At 40.5% G+C, this 15192-nt stretch overlaps 1 protein-coding gene across 1 annotated transcript in view; it reads left to right on the top strand.

Annotated features, from left to right (window-relative positions):
- Positions 1-12542, top strand: part of SF3B6 (splicing factor 3b subunit 6) — a 38708-nt gene extending 26166 nt beyond the window's left edge. Inside the window, 3 exon segments of the mRNA XM_069088301.1 lie at positions 12142-12291; positions 12294-12411; positions 12413-12542. Of these exon segments, the coding sequence (XP_068944402.1) occupies positions 12142-12291; positions 12294-12411; positions 12413-12542 (398 nt within the window).
- The last annotated feature ends 2650 nt before the right edge of the window (positions 12543-15192 follow it).

The raw sequence follows: 15192 nt of genomic DNA, 5'->3' as shown, positions 1-15192 counted from the left end.
ATTCATTCATTCATTCATTCATTCATTCATTCATTCATTCATTCATTTATATCCTGGGTAATAATGTATTCAGTGATAAGTCTCTGGCCATGTTTATCCCTGCCATGAAATAGACCAACACAGCCTGTAAAGCAAGACTGGTGATCAGAAAAAACATGGGTTCAAATGTTTCCACAAATATCATTGTGTTGTTGTTCACCCTTCATTCTTGAAGAGGACCCTGTGACATCAGACATTGTCACAGAAACTCATTGCCTGTATAACCCTGAACAAGTCTCGACTTCTCTGAGTAGTTGGCCAACCCTAAAATGTTATTTTAATGCCACTTGCTCAAAATTCTCAAATGCTTAGCATTCTGGATTATGTTGAGTTTATTCTTACCCAGAAGTTGAACAGGAGAACCAAGGATAATTTAGGCCAAAACACAAAACGCCTTTTCTCTTAGTTGGATATTTCAGGAAAAGAGGTCTTTGTCACTTTTAATTTATATTATACAGTTTTCTGATTGTATTCTCTCTACTTCTCTCTGTGTATAGATAGGAACAATCTTTGAAAGCAGGAGTCAAGTAAGTTTGGAGAAAATTGAAAAAAAAAAAAGGGACCATAAATAGTCAAGGATTTTCCTTTTGTGTGGGTGGAAGTTTAAAAGTGAAATATTGAATAACAAATTAAGCTTTGGCGCATCTTCAATTGTGAAAGAATCCTAAAGTTTTCCCTAAGCCCATGTTTTCTCAAACTCCCTGTTAATTACCCAATATACAGTGGGTGGATGTTGACATCTGAAATCAGCCAGGCAAAACAGATAGACTAAGGCATACATACTCACAGCTAAAATAGGACAGGAAGAAGAGATCTTTCAGATTTAAATGAAATCAGAGAAAGCAAAGCCTGGAGGATAAATGTGCAGTGAGGACAGGGGAGCTCTGGGAAACCAGCTAGTGCCTTAAGCCAATGTCTCCTAGGAGGTTTCTTCACTGTGGTCCTTTTCACACTTGCTTTTCCAGACCTGTTTTGTTCCAAAATGTCTGGTAGCTGTAATTCAAAGAGTCAGTGGTATAATGGGAAGATTAATGGACCAGCAGACACCCAACCTAGATTTAAAACTTTGTTCTTCCATTTTTCTAGCTTGGAGCCCATGAGCAAGTCAATTAAAAATAGGCAACTGGAAGGGATCTTACAAGCCAATAAGTCCAACCACTTCACTTTACAGATGAGGAAACTGAAGTCTAGAAAGGTTTAGTGACTTATTCATGGTCATACATCTGTAAAACATTTGAGACAAGGCTTGAACCTGGGTGTTCTTTACTCAAAATCCAATTATATATACACATACATACATATATATATATATATATATATATATGCATATATATGTATATATACGTATGCATATGCAGATATACACATATTATGTGTATATATATGTATATATATATATGTATATATACATATGCTCATATAAAAGTTTATTCAGGGAACTTTCTTTTCTAAAATGTTACAAAAGTTGGTATGTATGTGTTTGTTGGCTCTTACCATTTTTAACAGGGGTGATTCTTCAGTGGAGACATGGAGAAAGTTTTCATTTGGAACATCCAATATATTTATTGTACAATGGTACTTAATCTCTTGCCCAGGCTTCAGTTTCTTTAACTTTGGAGGGGGGAGGAGATATATATGATCTCTAAAATTTTTTCTAGCTCAATATTCATTAATCCTAGATATAGGAAATCCATTTGTTTGTTCTCAGTGTCTTCAGGCCAATGTGTCCAAGGACCACCTTTTTTTTTCTTTTAATAAATCATTGCTACTAAAATCCAGCATCTGGATGAAATATCTCTGAAATATCTTAATTTTGAAGAAATAAGTCATGAGCTGCCAACCAGCTGGATAACAAATTTAATAACATGAGTGGGGTTGATGTGCCTGTCTATATTAAGCTTCAAGAAGGAAAACACTTCTCTTGGATATATTTCTATGGTTTTGTTTTCTATTAATCCTCACCTTTCCCTAGCCAGAAGAGAGGTGGAAAAGATCTCTGAGCAGGCTCCCTTCTGGTTGGGTCCAGGTATTGACGCCCCCTGACTGAGCTGGGCCAAGGACAATGGAGCCAGGCAGATGCCCAGGGTATAACACACTGTACATGCATATGTATGTATGTATGCATGTATGCATGTATGTATGTATGTATACGGTGGTGGTGGGGAGGAAGTGTAACAAGGGACATGTTAAAATATCATCTTTATAACACTGAGGCCTATTTAAGCTGGGTCAAAAAGAGCTGGGTCACTGTGCCTACATATTATTTTGTACCCAGGCATGCAGTTTGGACCGGGTTCAGTCGTGGAGGGAGCTGGTTTCCAATTGGGGGGATAAGGTCTTTGTTATTTCAGTCTTTGACTCCAAAAGTTTCTCATCACAAAATCCCAAGGAACATTTATTTAATGTTTAAGTTTTGTCTTGTGTCTAAATCTCCATAAAGTAAAATAGCTAGCTACCACAATTATCAGTTACATATGGGACAAGTAATTTATTCCTACATACAAAAGGAATTCTAAACATAGAACACTCTTAAACATGCATTCACAAAATGAAGTAAACAAGATTTAACAATAACCATCAAAATATGATACTTAATCTCATAAGAACAAAAAGCAATTTATAGTACTGCTAATTCAGTACTTTATTTTTTCACCTCTGTTCAGAACTGTCTTTTACAAATCTGCTCATAAAATGGCCAGGGTTGGGCCAGTCTACTTCTTATTTGTGGCTATCATATCTGAGAGTGCTAGAGCAGCCAAGAGGGACTTCCAATCCCCTATCTCTATTTAGCTTTGATATTTGAGGGACCTCGAAAACTCTCTAGGTTGCCTCCAGTCTTGTATAAATCTGCATCATGATAGTTAATTGTCTAAGATCAGGAAAGAATCTAGATATTTCCTTTAGCAAGGCCTCATACCTAGTGTGCTCTCCCTCCTCTGCTCCTGGTTATTGGCTTCTCTAGCTCCATTTAGGTTTTTACTAAAATTTTCTTTTACTGGAAACTTTGACTAAATTCTTTCAATTCTAGTGCCCCCCTATATTATTTTTTATTTATCCTTGTTATATAGGTTGTTGTTCATATATGGGTTTTGCATATTGTCTCCCTCATTAGAGTGCAAACTCCTTGAGGGCAGGAACTACCTTTTGCCTCTTTGTGAATCCCCATGTTTTACATAGTAACTGACACATAGTAGATTCTTAATAAATGTTTGTCAATAAATCAATTCAAAAACAAATAAAGTAGGCAAAAGTGTCCAGGGGCCATGGTGCAAAACCCATCTAATGGAGTCCACATGAATTAGCTGCCACATGGGTGAGGTCACCATTAAATCAGTACATGTACCATCCTCTCCCACCTCTCACTGGAGTCACATGATATTAACTAGAGGGTTGTAAGCCAAAAGACCATCAGCCAGAAACTGTCCCTCTTTTGGCTTCAAGTCCTAACCCTCTTACACCCATCCCAGCTTCTTTTCTGGGGCAGGGCACAATTAAGGGACTATTCAAAATTTACAACATCATTCTAAGAACCCAAGTCGTTTCAACACTGGGCCACTGAATGGTTATAAAAAACCAGGAATCTTGGCACTCCCAAAAGGACTACACAATGATTTGCCATGCCATTGGAGTCCTTAGAAGTTTCCAAGGCACTTCTCAGCACATGTTCCCAGGGATGGCCTAACAAGCCTATTCATACTCTGATACACTTTGTAAATATTTATACTTGTAATATCAGAAAATTCTACTTTCCATGCCATGCAGATGTGATAAATAAATACAGCCTTCTCATTATTTAGTACATAACCTCATCAGCACACAGTGATACCTTTGCATTATCTTCCTTAAAGGGTCTCTTTGCTTCTATTCTCTCCCCCTTTGGGGCTACTTTTCAAATGGATGCCAGCATAATCTTTCCTATGCACCTATTTAGCCCTATCACTTTTCATAAACCATTAGGATCTCCCTTCATACTGCCTGCTCAGTAAATTTTAAGTGCCTTTACTACACATCCAAGGCACTCCATAACCTGACAGCACCCTAATTTTATATCATCATATCCCATTGCTTCTTGGATCAAATTGGATCTCTTTTGTTCAGCAGTTAAAGCTTTTCACAACCTGATCTTACCTCTCTGGTATCCCCATGCATGACTATTCTCTAGACAATCTTCAGTCTTCTCATACTGGGTTACTTACTATTCTTTAAATATATACTCCCATCTCCCATTTCTCTGCCTTTTCACGGGCTCTCCATTGTACCTCCATTCGTCTCCCTCTTCATTTCTGCCTATTTCTCCCATTTTCCTTCAAGACTCAGTTCAAATGTGCCTTTCTCAATGAAGTCTTTCCCATTCACTTCAGTGCTAGTCTCTTTCAACCTAAAATTACCTACTATCAGTCAGGAAATAAACATTTCTTAAGCACTTACTATGACATATAGGAAACATTAAGTAAATACTTAATGGTATATTGTTATCACCTCCTTAGTACCACCCACCCCCCTCATTCACAAATATATACCTGACCCCACCCCATGACGTTTTCACAAGCACTGAACTTGAAGTCATAAACCCTGGGTTCCGATACTGGTTTTTGCTACCTGAGAAACCTTAAGGATGTCACTTAATGTCTTTGGGCTCAAATTTCCTTTATAAGTTGAGGGGTTGGACCAGATGACCTATAGGCTGCTTTCCTGTTTGTAAAGGCAAGCAAAGTTGCTGCTTGTTTCAGCTATCCAAGATCCTTCAAGCCTCGCCTTGATTGTGTCAAGTCTTTGTTGCAAACAGTATATACTGTGCTACCCTTAATAGGTCTGAGGGGAGTTTGGAGACCTTCCCCACCCTTAATAGGCCTTAGATCATCACATGGAGCCCACAATGGGAGGAGCTTGACAAAGAGTGGAACAGGAAGGGTGGGACAGGAAGGAGCATAGCAGACAAAGGCTCAAGTATGAGCTGGGACCAAGCAGAACTGAGAGGGAGAATGCTTGTGATTTCAGCACTCTCTCTGTTGGTTTGTCAGACAAAAGCCTTGTCTGTTGTTTTCAGATGAAGTCCTGAAAGAGGGCTGTACTGCTGTTTATAGAAGTCCAGGACTTTATTGTTCATTTGTGTTTAATTTCTCAAACAGAAACTTTGTCTGTTGTTTTGTGTTATTTTATAAGATAGAAAGTGAATTGAGATAATAGTGTAAATATTGTAGGTGTTTTAAGCTTTGTCTTCCTAGAAACAAGAATTGTAAAGGGCTTGCAGTGGAGCAGTCCATATGAAAAAAGAGTGGAGAAATGCCTATGTGTGAGTCCAAGCAAGAGCTGGGAGCAGTCAGCCCATGGAGGAGGAGCCATGGGGTTTGGAAGCCAGCCTCAAGTCAAGATAAAAGAGAACTTTATTTGGGTGCTCAGTAGTAACTGATGATATTGTAACTTATTGTGACCTGGGGGTGGATGGCCTTGTACTTGCCACTATCCTTTAAAAATGATTACCCCTTAAGGATGATTGACTTAAAAATGACTGGAAGCCAGCCTTAAGACAAGATTCAAGAAGCCTTTACTTGGGTACTTGTAATGTAATACCAAGCAAAGGCAACTTCCCAGGTTCAAAATACCAGCATAGGTGCTCTCTATTTTATTCAGTAACAAACCCAGAACAGAGAAGATCAAAACATGACATCATTCCAAATACAGCATTTACTAAGCGTGATTAAATAATCTCCAAGCACTACCCCACCCCAGGACCTTCCAATCATTCAATCAATTACAAAGTCCCTGTTCTAAATACTTCTCCACCCCTAGGCTATACCTTAATTAAGTCCACCACAAAGCCCCTCTTCTCAAATGGAGATTAGTTTCCAAACATAAGGTCAAAAGTTCCCCACCCCTGGATCACAATTGAATCTACCCCAGAGTTACATCAAGTTTAAACACAGCACTTAATACCCAAATGGAGGTCTTTTCTTCATCTTGACAGGAGGCAAGTTCTCAGCAATCTTAGTTCCTGGGGAGACAAGGCTTAGCAAAGCCACAAGATACATTGCCAGTCCCTTCATGAATTTATCCTCTGTCTGTAGAACAGTCCTAGAACCCCTGAACACATAAGCAAAGCCCTCTCCCAGGATTTCTGTAAACATACAACAAGAAAATCCTTCTTCAGGGCTTCTGAACCAACAGAAAGGCCCCCAGACCCCTGCAACAACGTCCTTCACCAGTGGACAGTATTCACTCTGTCTGCAGGACAGTCTCCAGACCCCTGCAACAACAGCACTGTCCTTCACCAGTGGACAGTATTCACTCTCTGTCTGCAGGACAGTCTCAGGGCTTCTTAGTGAACAGCCAGGTTCCAGGACTTCTTCAACAAAAGGACTGTCTTTCACCAGTGGACAAATCTGGCAAAATAACATCAAAACAGACAGACAAAGTACCAGCAAAACAGCCATGTCTCCTCAGTCCTTGGCAGTTCAGGGGGCAGGTCTCAAAAGTCCAGGGCAATTCAAAGCGGCCACCAGCAATTCTCTTAGTCTCTCTCTCTCTCTCCATGAGGTGCTGCTTCCAAAAAGATCTTCCGCCTCTCTCTAGTGTCTCTCCAAATCTACGTCACCAGCTCCTCCCAGTTCAGGACTTTCTTTTCACATCAAAAAGTCCATCCCACAGGTGGGATTAACAAGCTCTGGGTTTTAACACAATCAATTTGAAAACCAAGCCAATACAGGGGAATCTTTAATTGCCATTACTATCGCAGTACTCTATATTATAGATTGATGGGATTATGACTTACTAAATGACATGCTTGGTTTAAGACTATGTGGGTGTCTTATTAATGAGTTATGTTATATTGTTGTGAATATTGTGTTTTAGTTTCTTGGATGTTTTGCTTTAGTTTATTACTGAATAAATAGAGAGTTCACTATACTATGCAATTAGATCATTAGTTATTCACAATAGCAGTCCTCAGGAGAGCTGCTTTTGATTGGCTTTACACTGTTGTAGATGACTGATCCTACAGCCCTATAGTCATACTTGGACATTCACTGTGCTCTCCTAATTATTTTACTTTGTTATAGTCCTTCTCTAAGTCCTTCTCTCTCCATCTATTGAATTCCTATCTAACTGCCACCTCCAATTCCATTTCCTTTACAATGTCTTCCCTGATCCTTCCACTTGATAATGATCCTGAAACATTCTACAGCACCACGTCTCCTAACTCTAATGCATTTATCAGGACCCTGTGTATCATACCTATCTGTTTGTGTCTTAATCTCCTACTAGATTTTAAACTTTGTGAAGGTAGGAAATGTCTTAAGTAAGGTTTTATTTTCTCTAGCACCTAACCTAGAGTTTTGCACACAGTAGATACTTAATAAGTGTCTGTTAAATTGCATTGCCCTGTGAATATTGTACAGAAATTCAAATTCATTAACTCAGTCATTTGGCTCAAAAGTAAATGTTGAGAGGAAGAGTTTGCAAATAGTCTTTCCACAGGGAAGGCAGTAGATGAAATATGTCTAAGGGAAATATCAAACAGAATTAAAACTCAAAAAAATAAAAGGACAAAAAGTTTGTCCTACTCATTCATCCTGAAAAGTCAATGGAACTTCACATTGGTGCCTACATTTCCTTATGCCAAGTCATTTTTAGAGTTCAAAAATGTCCTTCCATTGACAGATGCTTACTCTGGAAAAGTGTATTCCATTAAGCAGCCTATTTTCAAAGTGAATGATGACCTCCACTTTTTTATTTCAGTTACAGACCTTGCTAACGTTCATGTATGTCTCTCAAGGGCACTTGAACGAACATTCAAGAACATGTCTTTTCCCTTTTGACAAATGTGACCTTTCATAATTTTTCCACTTAAAAACTTTCTGAAATGTTTTGGTTTGTACTTGACTTTTCCCTTTGCTGTATCTTTTTTTTTCTTTTGACCCTCATGAAGAAACAGGAAATTTAACTTAAAATTTATTTTTAATCAGTTAGAATGAGGAGGTAGGAACAGAGGATCTTAACATCCTTTCCTTCTCTAACATCTGAGATTCTAAATTCCACTTAAATGGTTTTTAAGTTCATTAAATGAATAAAAGTTATATCTATAGGAGAGCAGTGAGATGATGAGAAGTGGTATGGTTTAGAGGTTGAATAGCAGGTACAATTTGGTAAACTTTCATAACTAACAAATTGGCTATCTCATCCTCTATTCCAAAAGAGTGATCTCTACGTCTATTCCATAATAGTCACTCATTGGCTTTTGCCTAGCTCCCCCAGATCCTGTAATTCAGATTTTCTCTACCTCAAAGATCTTGACTTCTGAAAGTCCTCACCTTTAATACAATCTCTGTATCCTTTCACCTATCCCACTTGCTCAATCCCAATCAACCTATTTGTTTTCTTTTTTCATAAATAAAGTATAAAGCATTAGTTCTCTCCTTTTAACATTTTGTCCCATAGTGAAAAACAAAAACAAGACCTTTGTAATAAATATGCATTATCAAGAAAAATATTACCATATTGGTGATGTCCTGACAAGTATCTCATTCTGCATATTCAGATAGCATTCTTTATGAGCGATCCTTTGGAATCATGACTGGTCCTCCCATTGGTCAGCATTCTTATTTTTCAAAACTATTTTTTACAATGTTGTTGTTATAGTACAAATTATGAACTTAATCTTTATAATAAATTAACATTTTATAATTCTTTCTTTAATGTTTGAAAATCATTTTGTATATATTACCTTATTTGTACCTCAGAGCAGCCCTGTTCTTATATTAGAGATGAGGAAACTGAGGCTGAGTGATTTTTCAGGGTCACACAGTTAGTGTCTGAGGTAGCATTTGAGCTCATTCATTCCTGACTATGCATCACTCGTGCAGTCTTAATTGCCAACTTATCAAAACTTGCAGTCAATTTCTCGCTTTTTTTTCAATCCAACATCTTGTTCTTGCCTTCACTTTCTCAGGGGTAAAAGTGAAGGCATGACCAAGAAAAAGTGAAGGCAAGATCTCCAACTTTATAACCAATCATTTCAATAATATTTTACAAATAATCCAGAATCCTTAAATTCGGGCATCCCATTGAAGTACTCTGTTCTGTTTGGTCCAGTGAGAGCACTAGACCCAGGTGCAAGCATCAGTTGAATCGCTCAGTCCTTATGTGACTATGGACAGGCCCTTTTACACTTCTTGGCTCCCTTGGTTCCCTCCCATATGAAATGAAAAGGTTGGAATAGAAGATATTCAATACCCTTCTAATTTTAGATCTTAGGATCTTAAGAAATATTTCTTGTACATTAGACCAAAATCTGCTTCAAAACCTCATTGTTTACAATCAATATTTTGATGAGGCACATTTTAAGTCAGGTCTATAACCTTTAACACCCATGCCCTTTAACACAGTATATTATACTCTGAATATCTGTTAAAGTGCAAATAAATGATTATTTAAAAGAACTGTTACATTATGCAAATACAGTATGTGATCAATTATTTATTCTGATGATAATTGATATTGGAGTGACATTAGATAAGAGAATTTTATTTAGCCTAAACAGATATTGGCTTAATTCTTTCGGTACTTAAATTATGAACACCTACTATGTGCACATTGATAAACTTTTACCTGTATCTACCCTTCAGTTGGCAGCATGGCTCCTTATTACTTCTGGGATCCAATATAAAGCCCTCCACTTGGCATTCAAAGTTCTTCATAACCCACTATATCATATTACCAAAGTAAAGACACAGGTGAGTTTGGGTAGAGAAGTAGGGAGTATAATTGGAGTTGTGTTTAAGATTATTTTGATTACAGAATAAGGTATGAAATGGACAGTTGAGAGTCTAGAGCTAGGAAATAATTTTTGGAGTGATTAGACCCATGACCTGATCACCTTTGTTGGATTAAGGTCTAGGTGCCACTTTACTGATATCCTGGAGAGTGTCTAGAAAAGGTCAACAAAGATGATGAACGGCCTTGGGTCCATGCTATATGAGAATAAATTGGGGGATTTGAGCATATTTAAACTGAGGAAGAGAAGGCTGAGGGGAGGCATGATAGCTCTCTACAAGTATTTGAAGGATTGTCATTTGAAACAGGGATGTGACAACTGTCTTTGGCTCAAGAAGGAGGAATCAGAAGCAATAGATAGAAATTGCAAAAAGGAAAATTTAGATGACATGGACAGGTGGGGGGATGGAGGAGAATCAATAAAGTCAACAATAGCAACCAACTTCCTAGCAACCAAAGCTAGCCCAAAACGGAATGGGCTGCTTTGGAAAATAGTGTGGTTTCCCTCCCTGGAGGTCATCATGCAAAGTGAGTGGGGGGAGACCATTTGCCATCAATTTATGTTGTATGGGGTACCACTTTGGGGACATGAATTAGACTATATGTCCACTGAGATCTTTTCCAACTCTAAAATACTGTGATTAGATTTAACCACAATTCAACTGATCATCATTAGAATCACAGAAAACAATTAGGAATATTGGTCTGGAATGATAAGTGGATGGGAGTAGAGGGGAGTGATGGGAATCAGGAAAGGAAGGGATGGATGGGAGAGACATTACACAAGATGACCTGACCAAGAACCCACCATACCATTGGCAGGCTGATTCTGTAATAAACACTTTCTTTTTTTTTAAAGAGAATCTTTCAGACTGCACATTTTACAAGCTGTTTATTACAGGCAAAAGTTAATATTATAGAGAGCACAGCATGGGGCAGTGAGAATTTCATAAATTCAACTATGCAAAAAAAAGCCAGAAAGAAAGGATCTTCCTGAAGGAAAATTATTCATGAGGAAAAAATGTAGTAAATTAGATGCTCCATCAAAACTTTTTGAAACGGAGAGAAGAATGAGTTGATATGGAATGATATCAATTTCCCAGGATTTGGGGTCTGATCTTTTAGAAAACAGGAGGACCTTGAGACTAGTGGGAGAAGGAATCAGGGATAGAGTAAGAGATTAAGTAACTGGTTTTGTATTCTTTCCAGAGGTCCCCTGATGAGGGTGAAGGGACCAGGACCTGGGAGCCAAGCAGAAACTCCTAATGACTTATAAAAATGCACGTTTCTTATGGTCCACAGTGATTTGGCATTCATTCAACAATAACACAATGACACAGCACCAACAATCCTCAGTTCTCTGTAAACACGGAGGGGAGTGTCACAGCAGTCCAGATAATCTGATGGAGTGCACTTGACTTTCCAAATCAGCTCCAATCACTGTTTCTGAAGGAATAACTGGGGGAGGGATGAGGGAGTAGGGAAATGACTTCCACTTTCCTGTTCCGCAGCTTCTCCCATTCACCATGCCCTTCTCTCATGGCTATGTCCAAGTTTACATCATCAGACAGGATAAAAACAAAGTGGGGCTAATTCAATATAAATTTCCATTTTTAAAGATCATCTTTATATAATCATTGAAGGTTTGCAAAGCAGCTTATATATATTATCCCATTTGGTCCTCATAATAATCTTGTGGAATAGATGCCTGAGCTGTAATTATTTCCATTTAGCACATGAAGGGAAGGGACAAGGAGCAATCATTTATTATGGACCCACTCTAAGCTAAGTACTTTACAAATACAATGCCTGGGGCAGGCCTTGCAGCCCAGAGCTGGGAGTGGGGGGTCAGGTGGGGAGGGGTCGGGCCTGCCTCAGCCTCATCAGACCGCACCCCTCTCCCCCAGGCCCTTCTCCTTCCCCCTCACCCCCCCTCAGGGAACTCCAGGGGCTCTTGTGACCCCCGCCTCCCATCTCCTTATCTCCTTTCATAACTTCTCACACCACAATCTTCCTGCATCCCCGCCCCCGAATACATTTGCCATTCTCCAGCCCCAGCAGCTTTCCTCACTCAGCCCACAGTGCCTTCAGACTCTCCACCCCCTATCAAAGGGCCCTCCCACCACCTCAGGGAGACCCCAGAGGGATGGGCGGGGCGGAGCTTCCAACTTGAAGGGGGGGGGAGGGCAGGCTGGCTCTCTCAGGTGCATGCTGGGAGGCGGGACTTCCGGGGAGCCTATTTCCGGGCCGGCAGAGTGGGAAGTTCTGTTTGATCTCGGTGTGTCCGCATCCAGGAAGAGAGGAGGAGGAAGAAGAAACGGAAGCCGGAGTGAGGGTGCCCCGGCTCTGGCTCCGGCCTGAGCACCCGCTCCTCTGTCACCCTGGCTATGCAAGGGGCCAGACGCGTGAACAGCCGGCTCCTGCCCGAGCTGAACCGCATCCTCTACATCCGCATCCTGCCCTGGGAGATGACGGCCGAGGAGATGTCGGCAGGTACAGGCCCATCCACCGACTCCGCGTCGGGAACCCCCCGGAGACTCGCGGCACCGCCTGTGTAGTCCACGAGGACATTTTCGATGCCAAGAAGGCCTGGACCCCCTGTCCGCGTCAGCGTGTGCAGCCGCTACCTCGCGGTGCTCCACTGCAATGCCCCCCGGGCTTTCCAGAAGATGGACACGAAGCAGAAGGAGGAGCCGCTGAAGCTGCAGAAGGGGAAATGCTGCCACCGCACCTGACCCCCGGCCTGCCCGCATGGGCCTGTTGGCTCCCTTTGGACACCTGTGGTCCGGCTGTGGTGGTCAGGGGGTCAGCGACAGGGCCTCAAGATTGCAGAACCTTTGTCAGGACCCACTTGTGTTTACCCTTGTGCCCAGGTTGAGAGCACCATGCCCTCTGTAGGACCAAGGTTGGCAAATACAAGCCCTGGGCTCAGACGTGGCTCTGCTGGTCTCCATCTGTGACCCCACCCACTACGCCCTGCCCTGGGCCTTCTTTTCTACCTTGACCAGACTGGAAGCCAGCCTCAGACACCTCCTCCAGGGCTTGGGGAGCCAGAGTGAGTTTGTTCCTCTGTAAAATGGGGAGATGTCCTGGGCACATTCCAGACTCAGTTCCTGATTTTTCTCCCTAGGCATCTAGAGGGCAACACAGGAAGACCTGAGTTCAAATCCAGCCTCAGACATTTCCTAGCTGTGGGACCTTGGGCAAGTCAATGAACCTCTGCTTCCATCAGGGCCAGTAATGGTGCTTACCCCTAGGGCTGTATATCAGCCCCTTGCCTGGGTCCTGTATTGTCCTCCCGTGCCCTCATCCTGCTTAGCAAACAGTCGGGCTAGTAAGTGTTTATTAATAAAGAGAGGACTGCTCCTAAAAAATAAAAAAATACAATCTTGCTGTTCAATCCTATCAACAACTCTTTGGAGTAGGTGCTAATATCTCCATTTTATAGGTGAGCAAACTGAAGCAGGCATTACTTAAATGACTTTAGGGAAATATGGTTCAGAGAGGTTGGATGATTTGCTCAATATTAACCAACTAGTGCCTGAGATAGGATTCTGTCCCAAGTCTTCCTAACTTTTAGTCTTGCTGTTATTCAGTCATCTATCAATGGGATCTGATTTTTTTGTCCTTCCATTTGGTGTTTTCTTGGCAAAGACACTAGAGTGGTTTGCCAGTTCCTTCTCTACCTCATTTTATAGATGAGGAAACTGAGGCAAACAGAATTAAGTGACTTTCCCAGGGTCACATAGCTAATAAGTGTCTGAGGTCAGATTTGAACTCAAGAAGATTTTTTTTTTATTCTAGAGCCTACACTCTATTCACTGTGCCACCTAGCCTACACTCTATCCATTATACCATATTCTTCTGGTTACCACCTGCATACAAAACAATCTTGACAAATAAAAAATATGCTGAATTTGTTAAGGCAAAATTTGATAGGAATATATGTGAATAGAGTAGCTAAGTAACACAGGGCACCTGGGTGGTTCAGTGGCTAGAGCACTGGGCCTGGAGTCAGGAAGACCTGAGTTCAAATCTGGCCTCAGACACTTAGTAGTTGTGTGACCCTGGGCAAGTCACTTAACCTTGTTTGCCTCAGTTGTTCATTTGTAAAATGAGTTGGAGAAGAAAATGACAAACCACTGCAATATCTTTTAAAACCTCAAATGCGGTCACAAAGTCAGATCTGATTGAAATGATTTGACAACACGCATAAATAAATTCTTAGATTACTTAATGAGTGCAAAATGAGAGAGCTATGCATAGACAGTAATTTGTCTGAAAATGATCTAGGGATTTTAGTGGACTGCAAACTCCTTTTGAGTCAACATGGCAGTCACATATAGAGGACCTTAATGAATTGGAGAATGTCCAGAGAATGTGGTAAAGAGGTCTCAAAGACAAAACTAGGTGAAAGTCATTTGGCATGTCCAGCCCAAAGCAGAGGAGATTCAAGAGACATAAAACTCATGGTCAGGTCCTGGATATCCCAAAAGTTGTAGTGTAATTTTCAATTATTAACGTCTAAAACTTTGCATTTGCATTTGAAGGTGTGTTGTATGGGAAACTATAATTGTTCTGTTTGGTGTACAGAGGGCCAAATAAGGAGTAAAAGGGAGAAATTTTAAAGAGGCAAGTTTAATGACATCTGGAAAAACTACTCCACTCCCATAGTCTTCAAGAATTTATGGTCACCTCCATGACTGAAAACAGATCATAAAGTATACCCCACATATTATCTTTGAATCCCACAGGATTGGTAATACAGGTATTATTATATGAAGTGGAAACTGAGGCCTTGAGAGAATCACAAGATTATAGGATCATAACTTTACAGGGGAAGTCACTAGCACTCTGACGGACCAGGAAAAATCTTCCTGCAGAAGGCAGCACTTCAGGTACGTCTCGAAGGAAGCCCAGGATGAATGTCAGGAGGCAGAAGTAAGGAAGGAGAGCAATTCATATATGAAGGACAGACAGTGCAAAGAGATTGAGTGCCATGGGCAAGGAATATTAAGAAGTCTAGTGCATGGAGAAGAAAAAAAAGTGGATATTAATGAGATCGGGTAGGACCTCTGCCAACATCCATCACAATGAGAACATTTCAAATGTCTCCTCTTGCAGGACTGTAAGTTCACAAATGAATAACCAACCAAAGTATTTGATATGGTGGGGTCAACTTGTCCATCCCACTATAATATGGGTGGACTGATTTCATTAGTTCTAAGCTACTTTTGATGGATGAATGTCGATCTTAGCCTTGAGTATGTTCAGAGAAGGTAATGGGATAACATTATTTATTATATAATTCCACCAATGATGGCCAGTTTTCTCTCTTTATTTGATGTCCAGCGTAGATCAGGTTAGGGAGAGAGTATCAAGAGA

This window comes from Petaurus breviceps, unplaced genomic scaffold (assembly GCF_028583685.1).
Source record: "Petaurus breviceps papuanus isolate PSGF00001 unplaced genomic scaffold, PetGlider_PUasm1.0 185, whole genome shotgun sequence".
NCBI lineage: Eukaryota > Metazoa > Chordata > Mammalia > Diprotodontia > Petauridae > Petaurus > Petaurus breviceps.
This window is presented reverse-complemented; position numbering and strand designations above follow the sequence as displayed.